This window comes from Sciurus vulgaris, assembly GCF_902686455.1.
Source record: "Sciurus vulgaris genome assembly, chromosome: 17".
In the NCBI taxonomy this organism is placed as follows: domain Eukaryota; kingdom Metazoa; phylum Chordata; class Mammalia; order Rodentia; family Sciuridae; genus Sciurus; species Sciurus vulgaris.
This window is the reverse complement of record NC_136478.1, coordinates 4732727-4753158: the sequence shown is the minus strand read 5'-3', so window position 1 is coordinate 4753158 and position 20432 is coordinate 4732727. Positions and strand designations below refer to the sequence as shown.

The following is a 20432-nucleotide window of genomic DNA, read 5'->3' as shown; positions in this document are numbered from 1 at the left end:
GTGTCCATTGCTGAAGCCATCCGTGAGGCCAAAGAGGTGGGTTCTGTTTGGCCAGAAGAGTAACCCTTGTGAGTGGGAGGGACAGCACTGTCATTGTGGCACTGGCTGATTATCATGGTACAAGTAGGACCGCTGATACGAGAAGGGGTTACAGGCCAGGCGCGGTGACTGACACACGTCTTAATCCCAGCTACTAGGAGGTTAAGGCAGGAGGAACTCAAATTTGAGGTCAGTCTCAGAAATACATAGCAAGATCCTGTCTCAAAAAATAAATAAAATAAAAAGGAATAGGGGTGTAGGTCAGCGATGGCATGCTGGCCCCACATGCACGAAGTCCTGGGTTCGATACCTGATACCACAGAAAAGGAGGGCGGTCGGAAAGCCTGCTAGGTCAACGAGCGTTTAGCTAGCATCCTTCGCCATGGTCCTGACACAGTCTAGTTGCATATGCGGCTCAAGACGTTCTCCTAAAGACAGCGTAGGAGGCAGGGGCCGGGATTTCTTTTCCATTGCAATTCATCGAGCCGCCATGTCTTAAGCACGTATGGTAAGTTCCACATGGTGCTATGGATGGCGAGGTGGTGAATACACAGGGGCTCTGCCCTCAGGGACGCTGTCTGTTAGGGGGAGGGTCCTCCTGAAATTACAGAGATTGATCAATTTACATGACTCCTCAGCGCTAACCAGGAAAATGGCCTCAAGTGCTAATACTCTGTCTCTCCAATTGAGTTATTTTTCCAAGGCAATAAAATTTGAAGATTGCAATTAGTTAACCATTATGAAGACAAATCTTCAAATATTTCTTTCACTGTGGTGACATTTAAAATGCTTCCTGCTCTACCAAACAGTCAATTGGATTTTTTTCCCCATCTTTTCATAAGGGCTAATTGCTAAGCAATTGATTGAATCCCCTTTTGTTACTGTGTAATTTACTAACCTGGCCAAAACAACTGCCTTGGCCGTTTCTCAGTTTGCTCATTTTCGTCACCTATGAGGCAGGTTTGAGGTAGAGATGTTCTTATTTAGTTAAACTCTTTGTACGTGAATCGATTCAACATTTGCATAATGTTGTGATTCAGAGCAAGGGCTCAGTGGCCTCGGGACAGCCAGCCGAAGCCTCAGGCCTTGCACCTGATCCTGTATGGGAAAGTTTGCAGGAGGGCCACATGTGACACTTTTCAGGGTTTAGAGCTGGGATGCGCTCAGCTCGTAGGAAGTCGTGGGCTCTGTTCTTTCTCAAGGCTGCTGCTGAAGCATGCCGTGGGCGCTTGAACACGGTCCTGAGCATCAGTTTCCCAGCGTGGAAGATGGGCACAATACAGCCTCCGTTTCTTAGTGCCTACTTGATGGTGAACACCTCACAGGGACGCTGAACGGCTGGCATCTCCTCACAGCAGAGCACAGTCCTCACCGTCTTGCCTCCCAGAGACTTTCCCCGGAGGTGGACACCTTGGGACTCATCCTTCTAAATACAAGGACAGTGGATCCCTGCATACAGTGTGTCTCCTTCCTGCTCACAGCACTCAGCGGTGTCCCTGGTTTGTCAGGGACTGCCCATGGGAGACTGAGGGGCCCATGAGGAGTGACATGTTCACCTTGAGCTGTCCAGAGTGACAGCCTTTGGAAGGTTTGTCCAAAATGGTTCCGGGGCTCTTTTGCCATTTCTACATGTTATCACAAGACCAAAGGTCACATGTGCCACTTGGTGAGATTTCCATCCGTTGGAAGACACAAAAGACGTCACACCCTGAGGAAAGTCATTCCCCAGAACTGAATCCAAAGGAGAGATGTACGTCCAGGTGCCATAAACGACCATGCCCCAGGTCTCCCTGAAGAGCGGGCAAAAGCAGATTTGAGGACGCCATGCTGCTACCTCTAACCAAGAGGCTGCCCTGCCCAAGGTTGTGGATCCTAAGAGGGTGACAGGTGTGCCACACTCTGATCTCATGGTGACCTGAGTTATGTGTGCGGGTGCACCGTGGCTCAGACAGATGCCCAGGAGTTGCAGCAGGCCAAGCGCTATTTCAACTCGGAGGAAAAACTGCATCTAAAGGAGGAAGGGCTGGTATTCTTTGCAGACTTTAGATGGTGCCAGTGTCTTCAATCCAGAACCATAGAAACCGTTTCTCCTAATGAGAAGAACGTGTCTATGCGCTTGGGCTCGTATTTGGAGACTTGGCCGAGACAGAGCTGTGCGGGGTGTGCCTCTGAGCTCTGCATCTGAAGGGCACGTGGCTGGCTGCCACCTGGGTGCAGGGCCTCTGCACAGACAGGAGGTCCTGTGGACGAGGAGCTCAGAGAAGTGCAGCAGCTAGACTTGAGTAAAAGGCAGCAGTGTCCTGCCGACACCCCCTGGCTAGAACACGAGCCACAGGAGAAGCTGGCTCTTTACCTGCACAGTCTCACACTGATCTTCCAAGAAAGCCTGGGAGGCAGCCCTATTTTACAACGGAGGGACTGAACTGAGGCTTAGTGAGATTTAGTGAGTCTTCTCCGACATACACATAATAAACGACTGAGCGGGACCTTGACCCCAAGCTCTGACTCCACTTGATGCTCTGAATCACTTCTCTTGAGGACAGGGCATGGTTATCAGCTTTCCCCTTCTCTCCATGGGGAGGGGTCCACTCTTGCAGAGCAGAACCCAGGTTCTCTACAGGTGAGGGGCACAGGGGCTCTATCCCTGGAGGAGGCCCATGGGTCTCCCCGAGGCCCTCTCCCACATCCTCTGAATCCCCGCCAATTGCACACATGTGAAGGTCACATGCAGAGTGTTCTTGAGCTCCTGCCTCATCACTGCTTTGCCGTCTGGTTCCAGTTGCTCCCCTGACCGCAGCTCTGGCTCCTCTTCTGCCTCCCCTGCATCTGCACCGAGCAGTGGCAGAGCAAGGAGCCAGCCTGGCGTCCAGCAAGCCTAGATTTGATTGACAGCTCTGCTTGCAGAACCCACTCCAGTTGTTAGTGTCCCGCCTCCTTCTCTGTGAAGCGAGGCTAACAGTGTCTATTTAGATTATAACAATCATAAAAATATAAGCAAAGCTCCTAGGAAGTCACCTGTCCCAAAGCAGGCACTTAGCTAATGTCAACTTCTCCCTCCTGCTTGCCTCTTCCTCCCACAAAATGGAGAGCCAGAATCAAATATTTCTAATAGAAAAGGTGCCATTCACAGAGGGATGGTTTTTTTTCTGCATCTGAGTGTTTATAGTTTGAATGATTCTACACTTTGCAATCCCCAAAGACCATTGATCCCAATGATTGAGAACATTGAGCTCCACCAAATTGTACCATGTGGGTGTGACTCACAAGGGACCTTGGGCCATCCTGCCTTCTAACTGCAGCTTACTGGGTACACATCAGGGTTTCCTTCCTTCCTTCCTTCCTTCCTTCCTTCCTTCCTTCCTTCCTTCCTTCCTTCCTTCCTTCCTTCCTTCCTTCCTACCTTCCTCTCTCCTTCCTTGCTTTGTGGTGCTGTGGATTAAACCCAGGGTCTTGCCCCTGCTAGTCAAGTGCTCCACCACTGAGCTATTCCCCTGGGCCACATTTAGTGACTTAGGTGCACCCTAACATGGTCTCCAGGATTCCTGCCACCCGTCCTCCGAGTGAGCACCTTGGCTTTTAGGTGGGTCAGGGCGAGGATGGTGTTAGCAACACAGCCCAGGCATAGTTTTAAAAGCAAAACCTGTGTTTTCCTGTCTCTCCACGGAATGCTACTTCCATTAGAGAAAAAGGCCGAAACCCCACTAGGAAGGATAGAAACGGATGGAAGCCTCCCAGGCCAGAACCGACCGTGCGTCCCATTCAGGGCTACCTCCGTAGCGGCCACTGCCATTGCCAAAACCAAAGGACCAGATTAGGCTGGCCAATGTGTCCCTTTCCCTTTCTGGGATAAAAAGAAAATGACTTAACTAAATCTTTTTTTCTTTAAGATGAAAAGAGATCTTAAAAAAAAATTAATTTTAATTTAAATTTAATTTAATTGATTATTTATTTATTAAATATAAATTTATTATTTATTAAATATAAACTTAATTTATATTTAATTTTAATTTTAATTTTATTTTATTAAAATAAAAATATATTTTAGTAGCAAATAGCTGTCTTGAAGTAGGTGAATAGGACTCCATCTTGCTCACCTCCTTTGCTAGGTGGAGAGTTGGGAGACTCACCTGGGAACAGGTAGGTGGCAGCACTGATCAAGGGGCTGTTTCAGGCATCATGGCTTGAGAGGCCAAGTGCTTCTCATCCACTGTCCCTGCTGTCCTCTGTCTCCACTGTGCATCCCTGCAGTGTCGACATACAAACCCACATCACAGTGGAATTTCAAAGCTAATGGTACTATTTCACATATAGGTAAAAAGTATATTCAAGAATGTGCAAATAGAGATAATTATAAGAAGATTCTTTCTCTTTGTCATCCCACCTTTGAGAATCTATTCCAAGGAACAATTCAAAATGCAGAGAATTTTTCTGGTTTTTTATAAGAAGTGTTCTTGATGGCTTTGTATGCATTGTTCAAAATTCAAACAGCCAAAGTACCCATTATTTTGAAATGGTGGTTAAATGACAGTATCCGATTTTGAATATTAGGCAGCCATCAAGAAGTAGGTGTTAATAGTAAGAAAATGCTCATGACATAATACAAAAACGACGTAAGGGTGTGTTTATGCTTTCATGCCATTCCTGGCAAAAACCCAGCAAGGGCTTCTGGAGGTGCAGCAAGCTTGTTCTGACCTGTACGTGGAAAGGCACCAGCCCAGACAGCTCGACCATCCTGACCAATGAAAGCAAAGTGAGAGGGCTGGGTCCAGCCGATGTTGACACTGCGGAGCTTCAGCACTCGGGACATTGGGCACAGCAGAGGGCTAGCCGTGCAGGCCAGTGGGAATGGACAGAGAAATGGACCCACTGGAGTGTGCCCGGCTGACTTGATAAAACTGCAAAGCAACCTGGCGGAGGAAGGCAGGCACACGCAGCACTGAGCGGGGCCACAGGCACCAAGGCAGCACGCGCCTGCACCGGGGCGTCACACAAAGCCAACTCAGAGTGGACAGGGGGCATAACTGTCAAGTGTGCAACTGCGAGATTTTTAGGGGGATAAAAATGGAAGCCAATCCTAGGGATCTAGGGCTAGGCAAAGAGTTCTTAGACTTGACCCTGAGGGCTCAAGTCCTGAAGGGAAATTCAACGACCTGGACCCTATCAAAGTGAAAAGCTCTATGAAAAGTTCTAGGAGAATGACCAGTTAAAAAGCAGGAAAAAAGATTTACAAACCACGTATCTGACAAGGGATTAGTATCTAGACTATATAAAGAATGCATGGAATTCAATAGCAAAAAAAAAAAAAAAAAAAACAACCAAACTGGAATATGGGTAAAAGACACGAACCAACATTTCACCAAAGGGGTATACAGATGGCAAATACGCATATGGAAAGATGTCCAAACTTGTTACTTTAGATTAGGTAGAAGAAAGTGAAGGGAGGGGAGGGGCAGGGGTAGGAAGGGTAGTAGAGTGAACTACATTATGACCTCATGTGCAGGTATGCCTGCATGACCCATGTGATCCTGCAACATGGACAATCAGGAAAATGAGAACTTACACTCCATTTGTGTATGATCTATCAAAATGCATTAATGCATTCCACTATCATGTACAAATTATTAGAACAAATTAAAAAATTAGTAATAAAAAAAGATGTCCAAACACATAAACCAAGAGAGCAATGCAAATTAAAACCACATTTTCTACTAATGCATACTTTTAAGTATGGTTAAAATGTTAAAATAATAATAATAACAAATGCTGGTGGGGACACAGGGAAACTGGTCACTTACATAGTGGTGGGACTGTGAAGTGGAAGGGCCACTTGGGAAACCAGTTTGGCAGTTTCTTGTGAGACTAATAAAGATGTAACAAACATAGGACCCGACAACTGCACTTGTAGGCATTTATTTAAAAAAAAAAAGAAAGAAAACTTAGTATTTACACAAAAACCTGTTCGTAGCAGTTTTATTCACAACTGGGAGACAGCGAACACAACCCAGATGTCCTCCAACAGGTGGACAGTTGGACAAGCTCTGGCCGCCACACCGTGGAACAGCAACAAAATGGGTGAAATGCTGGGGCACACAGCTTGGAAGAGCCCCAGGGAATATGGAAAGGGGCATCTACGCCACCCGCGCTCTGTGATTCGATTTATGTATTTTCCAAATGACTAAAGTATGGACATGGAGGTGAGATTCGTGTTTGCCATGAGGCAGGACGTGAGGGGAGAGGTGGTCTGCGGGGGCCAGGAGGGTGTGCTTACGGAAGGGCGACGTGAGGAATCTGGGCGATGGATACACAAACCCATGTGTGTGAGAGAATGCCTAGAACTAAATGCACATGCATGTACACACACGTGCAAATACAACTGGAGGAAGCGGAGTAAGATCGGATGTTAGCCTGTGGATGTGACTCCGCATTAGTTTTGCAAGGTGGTGCTCTGAGGAAAGCTGGTGAAGGATATTTCTTGAAAGTGCATGTGAATCTACAATTATATCAAAATAAAAAAGTAAAGTTAAAAAATGTGTCCATGCAGTTTGTGTATTTAAAGAACCAGAAGAGAGTCACCAAATCATCGTAACTATAAAGTGGACATTGACCATCTTAGTTTTCGACTTTTCACTTTGGTTGGTTTGTCAGATTTTCCTAGTGCGCGTGTGTGAGTTTTACAAAAAGGAAAGAAAAGCCAACTATATATTTTTAAGTTCATTGCCAAGAACAACTATTTACAGTCCTGTTTTTAGTTGATTCTGAAAGTCTCTTTATTCCTCTCCTGTACTGCAAATGTAAAAATAAAGCATGTGCACATACACACACACACACACACACACACACACACACACACAATCACCACCTGTTCAAGAGCCAGTGTGTTGAGACTCAGTCTCCAAAGCTCAGTGTGGATGGGTCCGCAGCTGGGATGTAAGGAGTCTTACTTGGCTGGGCAGAGGTTGGACCTGGGAGGTCGTGGAGTTTGAATCCTGGTTTTTTTGTGGAATTCACATCCCAAGACCAGGATCCCCCAAGAAGGTGCATCCTGTTGAGCAGTTTACGGAGCGAAGGGTTGGACGGAGACAATAACGAAGCAGAGACTGCTGGGTATGCATTTTGCCCTGGCTCTGCACTGCTCTACCCTTTGATGCAGACATCATTTGAGTTGCCCAGAGCCCGGGAGTGGTAGAGACAAACTCTGTTGTGTGGGAACAGTCTCCGGAGCCTATAAAAGATTCAACTCCTGCCTCCCCTTAGGAGAGGTATCCAGCCAGTATTAATATTTTAGAAATACTAGAAGGTAGACGAGAAGCCGTTACTCATCGCTAGCACCTCCAAGGTACTAAAATTAAATAATGGATTTTTTTAAAGACAGAATTGCAAGAGTTGTGGAACTATAAAAAATATTCCCCTCTTGGGGATGTTGCATGTTTTGCTTTTATCTTTTCTTCTCCTCTTGAGAACATTTTGATTTACTTCTGTGATAAGCTTTAACAACTGGGGAACTTGGGAGGCAGGGTGAGCTGGGCGGGGAGGAGGGAGGGAGGGGGCTCATGGATGAGCCGGAAAATGTGTTTGGCTTCAGGGAAGAAAGTGCTGGAGCTGTGCGACCATCCGTCTCCCACGTGGGGGGGTGGGTGTGCACATGTGTGCACGTGCGTGCGTGTGTGTGTGTGCCAGGGCCCTGGTGCCCGAAATAGTAAGCACCCGCAGTGCCACACAGGCTGAGGGTTTGTCCAGCAGGAACCTTGCAGGGACATACCAGCCAGCGTTGGTGATTCAGGCAGAGCCTGGAAGCAGCCAGCCCAGCCGCTCTGGGCCTTCTGAGGCGTCAGTTCAGACAGTGAAGACGTGAGCGGCCAGGAGTGGGGGACTGATTGTCGTCGGGAATTCTGGACTGTGCCAGATGACCCCAGGGGGTTCCATGCCTGAACCAGCTGTGTAAGCCCTTAGATAAATGACGTCACCTGGCTGAGTCTTCTCACACCATGGAGCACACACGGCGTTCCCTGAGACCCAGCAGGGACGGTCATGATTCAGGGTGGAACTAGATGATATCCCCTGACCATGACATCATCCCCCGGTTGTACCGGCTGCCGTGTTCAGATGCACTCAGATGATGATCATTGCCTTCATGGGGCGACATCTGTGTGGCCGCCACAGCTAGTGTTTTAAATGCCCAGCTCCCTCCCACCCTCCCCAGACATCAAGCACTCAGGTCAATTACTCACATTTCACTTAAGGGGAACTAGTGCTCAGAGGGGTGAAAAGATGTGTCCAAGGTCAACACCAAGGGTCCGAGCAGACCCAGATACCATTTTCCAAACCTGTGCACTGCAGGGGCAAGATGGATGGGTGCGACCCGGCACCCAGAGAAGGGAGGCCCGGGGATGGAAGGGAAGCTCGCCCTGCTGCCGCGGATGTGGCCACTGGGCTCAGCAGAGACCCCTGGACAGCCTCTCCATCCTCGCCTGCTTCCATGTGCCAATGCACGTTCTCAGCCGTGCCGGCCTCAAACTCGGGAATCATGGCAGCTGGGACTCAGGAGGGACCTGAGAGCATCTCTGGTCCGATGCCTCCAGGGCAGTGCCATGGGAAGACTGCCAGGCTGGGCACCGCGGGTCAGGCTTGAGCGCCACCAGGCAGCCATGCCACCAGCACACGCTCCTCAGGGCATGAGCCAAACCTGTCTGATCTGTAACTGCCATCAGGTGACTTTTCTAAACAAGACAAAGCCTCTCTCTTCTGCTCTCCTCAGATGATGCCCCAACCTTACCCATTGCTCCACCTTTCTGTTTCCAACCACCTACGGGGCCAGCTGCGCTCATCCAACACTGACCTCCTTACCTTCTCTCAGACGTGCCTTTCCGCCACAGCCCCATCAGTGCATGGCCTCTCCACCCCCATGTCCCCATGTCCACCGTATCACCCTCCCTTCAGAGGTCACCACTGACACTGCAGGTGCTCGGCAGTCGCCTTTGCCCAAGGTTGTTTTGAGGGCTTGACTTGAGAGGGACCTGACACCCATTCAGCTCCCCACAAAGAGATTTCTAGGTACAGGGCACCTTCTGGAACATTTTCCCAGAGCCTCTATTGGCTCACACTGGTGTGATCTGAGGTTGCTGAGAGCCCCTTACAAAAGCATATCTTCCATCCAGGCACAGTGATGTCTGAAATCCAGCTACCAGAGAGACTGAGGCAGGAGGGTCACAAGTTCGAGACCAGCATGGGCAACTTAGTGAGACTGTCTCAAAATAAAAAGGGCGGAGGATGTAGCTCAGGGGTAAAGTGCTTGCCTTGCATGCACAAAGCCCTGGGTTCAATCACTGTAGGTAAGTGGGCAGGTGGACAGGTGGGCAGGTAGGCAGGCAGGCAGGCAGGCAGGTAGGTAGGTAGGTACATATTTTAGGTATCCATAATCTTCAGAGGACAGAAGACATTTGTGCAAGTTGGTTTCTTTACATCCATGGGCCTGTTGATTTTTACAAAGCAAACTTCTGTTATTGAAAGTGTGTGTTATTGAGATTATTGGATTAGAAGGATGAGTCAAATGGACCCTCTTGGAGGATACTAGCCTGACTCTTGGACTCCAGTCTAAGAAACAGAGCAGGTTCTTACCAGAACTGACCAGTCACAGGGTAGCCGTGTTTGCCCACGGACTCAGGCATTCTTCCTCTTTCTTCTCTGACCCTGTGGCCTTTCGTTTCAGCTTCTCTTTGCATAACTTCCTTATTGATTAAGAACATATTCGAGTGTCTACCATGGACCACGCACACTGTTCAGAGCAGTGAACACAGCAGAGTCCCTCCTAACATGGCACTTGATCTAAATGGTAACCAAGACTAAAGACGTGGATGTGCAGGAAATGTGTCAGGCCAGAGGGTTCTGTGAAGGAAGTCCAGCGGGGGGATGGGCTAGAGGACATCAGGGAAAGGCCGACCCACTGCTTTTGATAGGCAGCCAGGGATGTCCTCTCTGAAGAACTAGTGTACCCTGATATTCGAGGGGCATCAGAGTAATGGCACATACAGGTAAACATTTGGAAAGATCTGGTGGATTAAAGGCATTTACCAGACCCTATGTTGCAAAGGGGTTTGTGCTCTGTCAGTGCCAGAGCATCATTGGAAACAAGGCACACGACGGAGTCATAGTAGAGAGATCACTCACTCTCTCCAGTTTCCCCTGAAGACTGTGTTCTTTGCCAGGGTCTCTGCTTATGTTCTGGTAGGGTCTTCCTCCCAAATGGCAGACCCAACTTCCAAGCTGATAAGACCTTTAGGATCTTCAGTCTCCCCCTGTCCCAGTCCTGGGCTTCCCAAAAGAAGGATCCGATCTGACAGCCCAGATTCTGCCTTTGGATAGGAGCCTCTGGGTCAGCAGGCAGCTCCCAAGGGCTGAAATGGAATGGAGACAGGCCTGTGAGTGGCACTTTGAGGGGAAATAGAAAATAGAATGAGAGGGTGCGTGTGAACGCAAAGGCAGGGAGCAGGTGCTAAGCTGAACACCCTGACATCAAGGGGCTGGGACCCTTGGCAGCTTTTAGTCAGGGCAGGATCCACTGGCGAGCGAGAGTAGTTCCTTTATTGAACGAGGAACCTCAAAACTGAGCATGCATCCTTCTAACCAAGTACATCGCGGAACAGAAGGTCAGGCTGCAGACGAACATGATTAACATTGTATTTCCTTTTGACACTACTTATGTTTCCAAGCATCAGACTGACCATTGAAATCTGTCCTGAGTTAGAAGTACTGGGGAAATTTTCCAAAGAAGTGCAGCTCCAGGGACTCTCAGGAGAAGTGGCTCACTTGCTCCTGCGGATTGCTTCCCGGTGGGAACAGCTCAGGTTCCTAGCTGATCTTGTTACGTTGCTTTTTCTGAACCACGGTTCAAATGAGTGCATAAATATTTGGTTTAATCTTCTTTGGGAACCATAAAAATTTGAACTGATGGAGGAGACAGGAACGAGCAGAAGCTGGAAAAAGAAGTTTGGCAAGTTCACAAGAGATTAAGTATGTGTATTTCAACAGTGTCCAAGGGCATGATTAATTTATTTTCCTTTTGGATGGCAGAACACATGCAGAGAACTTCAAATTGTGCCATTACCTTGACAAAGCTTGGGGGAGCGGAGGGGTGAGAGCATTTCAAGACGTCGCTGCCAGGAATTTGATGTAGAGAGGGAACGGGCGACCCTCTGGATACATATAAATCTGGAAGCCAGACATTGAAGTCCCTAATCCTGGCTCTGCCACAGACAGACTGGAGATGAACATTCCTCAGTCTTCACGAAGCGGGTATTGCTCAGGAAGTCCATGTTGGGAGCTTCCCCATGGGTGCCAGGCTCCATTATTCCCGTGGGTAGCCATGACCAACCCAGAACATGCCATCAGCTGACCACAGGGATGTGGCTCAAGGCTGTGACCTCTGAATGGTTTGGTTACAACCCAAAGTCATCACCTAAGTTGACATCGGCAAACTTTTGGAGACTCAGTTTTTCCCTCCATAAAGTGGAGATTGACTTCAGGAGCCACCTCAACAAGTTGTAAAAATTGAATGCACTAATATGTGCAAATGCTTAGAAGAGTGTGTGGCAGAGAGTTGGTGTCCAATAAATGGTAGCCTGTGTCGTCACTGTCATCAATAGACGTAAAAAGAGTACTTTCCTCAAATCATTGAGCCGGCTTGTGCACCTAAGTTCCCATAACCACTTACCATGCCCCTGTTGGGACAGGCATTGTCTCCTGTTTTGCAGAGGAGGAGCATGAGGCTCAGGAAGGCCACACAACTGCCCTTACTGTGAGCTCTGACCTGGGGATAGACGAGACCTGTCTCAGGGTTCCCTGCGCGTTAGTCAGGAAGGGTCAGGCTGTGCTGTGGAGACGAGCAGCCCCGGGTTTCTGTGGATCAAAGGTTAAATTAAGCCCCATCGTCACTGCGGGTTGCGCTCACCGTTGTCTTTGATTCTTCTCTGGGACTCAGATCAGTGACGTCATCACTACTTAGAGATGGCCTGTCACCACGAGGAAGGCAAAGAGAGCTTGGGTAGGAACACAGAGCTCTTAAGTCTGTTGCCAGAAGTCAGCCAAAGTGACATGTGTCACTCTCACTCACACTTGATTGACCAAGGCAAGTCAGAAGCCACAAGTGACTTTCAGTGGACAGGGAAGACTGGGTCTTGTCTCCCAGAAGGAGAGGAGCTGGATCTTGGGGAACAGCCTCAGGGACGACCTTCTACCTCCATCCATCTGACTCTTGAGGAGAAGAGATGGCAGGTGTGGAAGACCTAGAGATCCGGGGCCCTCTTGATCTGGGGTAGAACAGCAGGAGGTAGGAGAGAGGAAGACACTAGGGCACAGTGAGCAGAAGAGTGGAATCACAGAATGTAGCAGGAGCCCAGAGACTCAGGCAGAGACCCATCAGGAGCCCAGTCACTCCGCTGGACAAAAGGGAAGCAGAACTGTGGAGCTGACGGGAAACAGCGGACTCTGGTCCAGACAGGTACGGCTCGAGGACCGAGATGCAAACGTGGCTTCTTCCCCTTTCTCTGCCATAGCCTCTGCCACACGACTCCTCTCCCACGTCGCTTGGCACGGGGCGCGTAGCACGCACTGGACCGGGAACCCTCGGGGGCTGTGAATTCCCTGGAAATAAAACGTGGACTTCATATTTTGAATGTAAATAGAGGTGTGGGAGGAGAAGAACGTGCTCGTGAAATTGAACACAACTCGGTAAACGTAATGAGAAGCCATGACCGGCGGCTGAGGGACGGGCAGGAGCCTGGGATGGATTGTCAGCAAATGGGTGGCTCCTGCCGTGAGCGTGGCAGGTGCGCCTCGCCTTGCAAGGCAGGGGGCAGGGGTGTTCGGGGAGAGCCTGAGGATGGCCAGCTCATGCTCAGAGGCCCGGGTCCTCGCGGGGGACCTGTGGCGGCAGCCCTTCCGCCTTCTCTGCCTCTTAACCGCATAACCTTCCCCTCAGAAGCAAACTCGGGCGACAACCGCCCGGGAAACCACCCACCCACCCGAGGCATTCTGACTTCCTGACCATCTCGGCAGCCAGCTGGGGCTTCGTGTGCCATCTCACGTGCACCAGCTGCTCCCAGGCTCTGGTCCCCGCCTGGTGTGCCCAGGACCAAGCTCAGCCCGCCCTTCATTCCCACAGGCCCACGGTGTCTCTGCAGGGAAACCCGGGCTCACATTTGTTCACTTAACAAACACTGAGCCATCCCGTGTTCCAGGAGCTGGCTCAGCCCTGGGACCACAGCGAGCACAGAGGCAGGCCGCCTGCCGAGCTTGCAGACGACTCAGAAAGACGTTGCCCATCACCAACTTTACCAAAGTTCCAACAGCTAAGGGTTGTGAACAGGAGGCAGAAAGTTCCAGGGGGATTGAACCCTGGGGAGCAATGATTCACCCTAGTCTGGAGACTGAGGCTGTTGACCCCAGTTGTTTCCTGTGATCTTCATCCTGCCCTGTGCACCCGAACACCAGGGACAGGATATAAGGACAGGATGAAAGTCAGCTGTGCTCAAACCTCGAGGATCTGGAAGTCAACATGTAGGCAGGGCAGAGTATATGAGCAGGGCAGTCGCTATTAATAGAGGTTGACAGACATGGAGCCCTGTGTCCTAGGCAGAGAAACCCATTCTGCTATTTAACTCTGAGTGAAACATGCCATTCACATCCCCGTGCACCCAGCCAATCATCTCCAGAACTTGTTCATCTTTCTCGACTGAAACTCCACACTCATGAAGCAATAATTCTGCATTCTTGTTCCTTGGCAAGTTCTCTTCTACCTTCTGTCTCTATGAATTTTACAGCTCTAGGCACCTCATACAGTGAGATCACACAAATTGTCTGCTTCTGAGGTGTCCTGATGCCCTCAGTTTCCTTCATGTTGTAGCAAATATCGGCTCCTTTTTTCAAAGCTGAATACTATTCCATTATGTGTACACATCATGTTTTGCTGATCCATTCATCTGTTGATGGGCACTTGCATTGCTTCCCCACTTTGGTTATTGTAGACAGGCACAGAATACCCATTCTCTCCCTGAATCTTCATGTGGATCAATTAGTAGATGATAATTGAGGGGGAGAGGGGAGGGAGAGGGAGAGAGGGAGAGAGGAGAGAGAGACAAAATATATGCCCCACAGCCACGCCCCAATTCCACCTCCTCCAGCCACACCCACCACTTCAATTGATCCCATCAGGGGTTAATTCACTGACTGGGTTAAGACTCTCACAACCTACTCATTTCTCCTCTGAACCTCCCTGCATTCTCTCACATGTGAGCTTTTGGGGGACCCTCACCTCCAAACCATAACACATGTGTTTTATTCTCTTTGGTAACTTTTCTTGCAGGGGGGACTTGAATTATTTTCTACTTTCTTGGAAAGAGGATCTACTTCCAGGGCCCCTTTCCCAGATCAGAATGACAGCAAGCCTCCTAAGCCCCTTTTGACTCTTAGGCATTACCAAATGCTGGGAAGCTAACTTGGAGAACCGTAAAGAGAAAAGGTACTGGTGTTGCACATGTTTCAAAAAAAAAAAAAAAAAATCAGTACAACAGGCCTTATTTTTATTTTTAATTTGTGAGTTTATGAAGCATTTTATGGTCATATAAAAGCATGGAAATAAAGTGTGCGTCTTCACTTAAGCGTTCACCAAGTGCCTCCTGTGTTCCGCACTCAGGGAAGGTGGTAGAGAGTAGGAAATAAGCAGGTGAGGGGCAGTGACTGCCACCACCCGCCAAGAGCCAGCTGCTCTCCGAGCTCCGCAGACCTGGCAGTGAGGAGGGCCGGGGCCTGGGGGTCCAGGCCGGGTGTCCATGCAGCAGCAGGGGACAAGAGAAATGGCCGGGCTCAGTGATGCCTGACACCGAGTCCAGGAGGACAAGGGAGGAACCCCAGCAGACATGGAGGGAACCCGAGTGCAGGGGACATGTGGTCCAGAGAAAGTGCCAAGCTCAGGTCTGAGGCCATCGAGGAGGGAGGGAGGGCCTGGGGCGCCCGCCCTGCAGGTCAGGGGAGCCATTGAAGGTGGCAGCCCGGGCGCCGCCCTGGTCAGATGGGTCTGCCTTCCAGAATGAGCACTCCTTCACTGCCAGGAAGGGAGACGGCAAAAGGGAGCAAATGCTGAGGCCAGTCTGGAGACTTACACACGGTGGAGACATTTATTGGACACCAGCTGTATACCAGCACTGTCTGGGCCTTGAGAACAAACAGTAGGTGCCTCTAGGACCCCCAGTGAAGGCTCAGGCCACAGTGGGGCTGGCGGTGGGGCTGGGAGCCCGTGAGGCCACAGGACACGCAGAGCGTGGAGACTGGGCCGTTTCAACACAGCGATGGGGTTTCCAGAGACATAAAGGAGAACGGGGCGGGTGTCAGTGCAGCTGGGGTAAAGCCGGAACCCCGGGGAAGCACACTCCACCTACGGGACGGCAGCCGCTGGGTGGGTCCTGGATCCGAAAAGGGACAGCAGTAGACAAACCGGTGCCGTCGGAGTACACAATTCTGTGGCGCAACTGGCAGCGAAGCCTCAGCATTGAGGGAGGCCGAGGTCCCGTGGGTGTGGCGCAGGCTCACGTCAGGGGAAACTGGGCGGAAGGCTGGGGGCTCTGTGCCACTACATCCTCGAGTGCGTAAAAGTATCCACCTGTGACAGCTATGCGCGCACACACAGGCCCTGGCACAGGCAGCAGAAAAACTGCAAATCATCCTCACACAACGTCCTGTTTACCTGGACACGCAAAACTGCCACATGTTCTGAGTTCATACGGATGTACGTGAATCATGGAATCACGCCTTCAAAGCAGGTACAACTTGAGCAGAGCATGGCGGCACAAGCTTGTCATCCCAGCAACTTGGGAGGCTGAGATAGGAGGATGGCAAATTTGAGGCCAGCCTCACTATCTTAGGGAGACATTTTTTTTTTTTTTAAGTAAAAAGGATCATGGATGTAGGTTAGTGGTAAAGTGGCCCTAGGATCAATCCTCGGTACCAAAAAGAAGAAGAAGAAAAAAAAAAACATACAACATAACTTGATAGCATCAGTTCTTTGCAGGAGAGAATGGAGGTGAGACCAGGACTTGGCCTGGGAACCGAAGGGGACATCGGCTCTGCCCAGGGAGTCACACCACAGGGCGTGTGTGGCAGGAGGGCCCTCGGACCTGGATCAGGCGGTCGGGACCCATAGCAAGCCTCGTGCTGTCCCGCCCTCCCAGGTGCCCACCAGGGAGCCTGAGGGCCAGGGACAGAGCAGGACCCCCGGCACCTGGGTCCACGTGCCTTCTCCTCATTAGCTCTTTTCCCCCCCAACTCAGAGAAAAGCAGAGTCTCCTTAGGAAGGGTCGCAGGGAAGCCGCTCACCGAGAGGCCTGCCCCTGGGCAGGTGTGAGCAGCCGCTGTGGGCAGGGTTGGCTCCGGCCGGGCGCGGACGCGTGCTCCGTGACACGGGGCACCGTGAAGGTTGTCTGCGTGCCATCAGGGTAGCCGGGCAGGGGCTTGTAGCCATGGCACAGCCCGGCTCTGCCCAGCTCGGGGAGGTGGGAGCGTGTCCTGCCAGCATGCCTCTGAAACCCCAAGGGACCAAGAAGGCAGAGACGCCTGAGTGTCGTCCTGAGTCCACCCTGAGCTGGGAGCCAGCTGCCCCCGAAGAGCGCCCCACCCCGTCTTTCCTCCCAGGAGCCCTTCAGAGCTGCTGCGTCCTTGGGGAAGGAGCTCTGCTCTGCTGAGATCTCGGAAGACAGATTTGGAAGCGCTCATGTTACTGCTGTGTTTTGGGCACCAAGGGTGGGGAGACTGAACCCAGGGGCACTTCACTAAGCCACATCCAGGACCCTTTTTATTTATTATTTTGAGACACTGTCTAAGTTGCTTAGGGCCTTGCTAAGTGCTCAGGCTGGCCTCGAACCTGCCATGCTTCTGCCGCAGCCTCCCAAGTCGCTAAGATAACAGGTGTGCACCACGGTGCCCAGCAACTGCATGTTTGAAACCGGTCTAGAAAGAAGGTGGCAGAAGAAACAGAACAAAATAAAACAGCGTCTTTTCAGCAGAATCTCCAGAGAACAGTGCAGAAACCCAGCTCCAAAGAGAAGGGGCAGCAGTGGGGTAGCCTCTGTCTCCCGCTGTGGTCCTCCCACTTGGCTACAGGATCCTGGGGGGGCTTTGCAGGCTCCACTTTCAGCCCCCGCTCTCTGAGTTCCTGATGCAGGGGGTGGGCATCTGCTTTTCCTCCTATTCCAGGGAGGCTGGTGCCGCCTGGAGAGAAGGAACCCCACCCTTCAGAGCGCAGGTCTCTGAGGACCAGCGGCCAGGGCAACACATTTCCTGAAAGGCAGCCTCCCAGGAGCTCAGAGGGAGGACGCAGGCAGCCTGGGTGGGCCTGCCCTCCCTGGGTAGCTGTTTTGATCCGACAGCAAGCGCTGATTGGACAGGGCCCTCTCTCCAGGCCTGCTTCCATGAGGTCAAGTGGCTCTAACTCTTGGAGGCGGAGGGAGGAAATGATCAGACCCGACCTTGGCGGCCTGGAAAGACTTCCCAGGAGAGTTTCCAGGTCTAGAATTGAGCTCTGAGTTCAGAGCGGCAGGTGGAGGATGCAGGAGGCGGTGCCCGCCCCCAAGGCCCATGCGGCTTCACTTCTTCTACAAGGTCAGGGTGCCGTGTCCCCAGCCCTCCTGAGCAGGGAAGGGTCAAGAAAGAGAGCAAAGACCACCGAGGCCTCTCCCAGCAGGTCAGCGCCTGCAGGCCTGCGGCAGGCGGGTGGGGTCCCAAGTCCCTCCCCGGGAATGTGGCCACTCCTCCTCCTACTGCACAGACTGCCCCAGGTCTCGGGTGTGCTTGGAGAAGGAGGCAGGATTTGAGTCCACACTGGGGAAGTGGGACCAGGACGCAGCAGAGCGGAGTGTACCCGGCTGTTCCAACTCTTCTCTCTTCTTGAACCTGAGAGGTTCGTGAGTTTTGTTTTTAGAAAGGAAATCTGTTCCCTTAGAGAGGGATTTCTTTCTATATCATGGTTAAGATGCTTTTTATGCCTGGAGGTGGTGTCCATCTGACCCCTTGAGTGACAATGCATATTAGGCTATGATTATCACAATCAGCATTGCAATTGCTGGCTGCCATTCACTGGCCCCTTCTGTGGACTTTCCACTACCTCTTTAAACCCTGGAAGCCCTGGGAATTGAGCCTGTTGTCCCCATTTTACAGTTGAGGAAACAGAGCCACAGGGGCATGGAGGTGCATGGTGGTCGCTGGCGAAGCCAGGACTGGGACACGTCTCTCTGAGCAGCGGCACTCCTCACTAAGCAGGACGCGTGTCTGTCTCCGCTGTGTGCTGGGCTCTCTGCCCGGTGTTGGCATCGAGTAGTGAGCCCAGAAACCTGTGGCTCTGGACCGCCTGGTGCCCCTAGCAGGGGAAATGGGTCAGGAGAAGATGTCAGGTGGATTAGATCAAGTCAAGTGGTGATTAAAAATGCTTTTCACCACAAGGTATCACATGCCTTATTTTTAATGATCATATTTTCCATTAATCTTAAAAATGCAAGCAGAGGTAATTGGCATTTAATTAAAACCTTCAGTGTATTTCAGTAAAGAACATTTTAAACCAGGGGAAAAAAATCAAAAAACAAAAAACAGAAAAAACTATCTTGTCCTTTGAAACTCAGCCTCCCAGCCAGATAAACCGTTCTTGCTGCCTTAGACACCACTGCCACCTGGTGTCAGGCAGCAGAATTGCAGGTGCAGGCTTGGTGGCAGCCATTGCCTCTGGAGGGTCACTCTCCGGGATGGGTTCTGTTTCAGGAGGTGCCTGTTCATGTGTAAAGTAGTTACAGCTGGTCCCAAGTCAGCTTTCTTTTAGCTCCACGTCACCAACTGTCATGTTCATGACCTACAGGTTATTTCCTTATAATCAAATCAACATTTGTAAATTTTGATGATAAACTGAGATTAAATATAGACAGATAACCTGGGTGTAAACTCTAGAGCCAACTTATGCAAATAATAGTTCTTTCTTTAACAGCACGACTTTAAATGTCATGAGGAGATTCCCATGATTTGGTCTCTGGTTTCTCTTGGACTCAACTCTACTCAAACCCTGCTAATGACTCACCATTTCTGCAATTTCCTAGATTCTCCCTCCCTGCCTGTTGCCTCTTGGGGTTCCTTCTGCCTGTATCTTTCCCCTTAGTGTTTTTCATGTGTGTGGTGCTGGGGACATTGTTCAGGACCCAGCACAAGGTAGGCAAGTGATCTGCTGCTGAGTTACATCCCCAAACCTTTACCTTCTGAATTTACTCATAAAATGTCAAATCCAGGGCAACCATCTGGGGAGAATTTCCTTAAAGTAAGTTCAGAAACGACAGTGTCACATGGCAGAGAAACGGGAAGATGTGGTTCTGAATCCTAACTTCATCTTTTTGGTAGCTGTGACTTGGGCCAACTTGCTAAATGTCTCTGTGCCTCAGGTTTTACCCACTAAATAAAAATAACCAGAAAAAAAAAAAAAAACCTCCCTCCCCCAGCATTGTTCAAGATTTAAAGAAAATAGATCCAAAGAGCTTCCTCGCTCTGAGCCTCTTACCTGTGTGAGCAGGGGCAGGTGGTGCTGTCGAGGGGGCATATGAATCTGCCCCTGGCCGGGCAAGTGAGGACTGCTGAGCAAATGGCGTCTATTGCCTATTTGGTTTTGCTTGTAGAGAAAAAATTTCCATCTCCTGGAGTTAAAAATAGTGTGAGTGTCCAACTTTGAACTCCCACACGGTTGCTCTCTTTAATCCATCGCCATCTCCGCCACCCTGGTGAGCCCCCACCCCACGGCAGGCTGCAGAGACTTGCACATTAGGATGGAAGGTAGTTTCATAGTGCTATTTTGGACAGTGCTGCTGCAGGCAAATCCTGGTCCATCAGGCACCTTTGGGTTGGCACCTGAGATGGAAGACTGGTCACCAAGCGCTGTTGGCAATGTGCTGTCTCTGTGTCCTTCCAGATGATCTTAAATGTCTCCCTGTTTCTCTGACCAGGTAGTCGATAGCGACAGACCTGAAGGGTCCAGGTTCCGGCTCACTGGAAAGGGAGTGGATCAAGAGCCTAAGGGAATTTTCAGAATCAATGAGAACACAGGCAGCGTCTCCGTGACACGGACCTTGGACAGAGAAGTGATGGCTACTTATCAAGTGAGTACCCTCGCCGTCTACCCTGCGCGCACGGACGTGGTTTACAGAGGGGTTTCTTTCTGCTGAACTGAGCGTTGCTATGCCTCATCAAACCCAGGATTGTGTGGCTTTAGGGTGTCTCTGTGAGAGGAGAAATGGAGGTGAATCCAGAGAGGGTGACAGGGAGGGTCCCTATCTTGTCAAAGGAGCCCCCAGACCTGATAAGACCAAGAGAGACTCAAGGGCAGC

The 20432-nt window shown here is 50.5% G+C and overlaps 1 protein-coding gene across 1 annotated transcript in view; it reads left to right on the top strand.

Annotated features, from left to right (window-relative positions):
* CDH13 (cadherin 13) overlaps window positions 1-20432 on the top strand; it is a 906077-nt gene that overhangs the window by 468760 nt on the left and 416885 nt on the right. The window contains exon 5 of the mRNA XM_079116937.1: window positions 20052-20204. Coding sequence (XP_078973063.1) covers window positions 20052-20204 — 153 coding nt within the window. The remainder of the gene's footprint in view (window positions 1-20051; window positions 20205-20432) is intronic.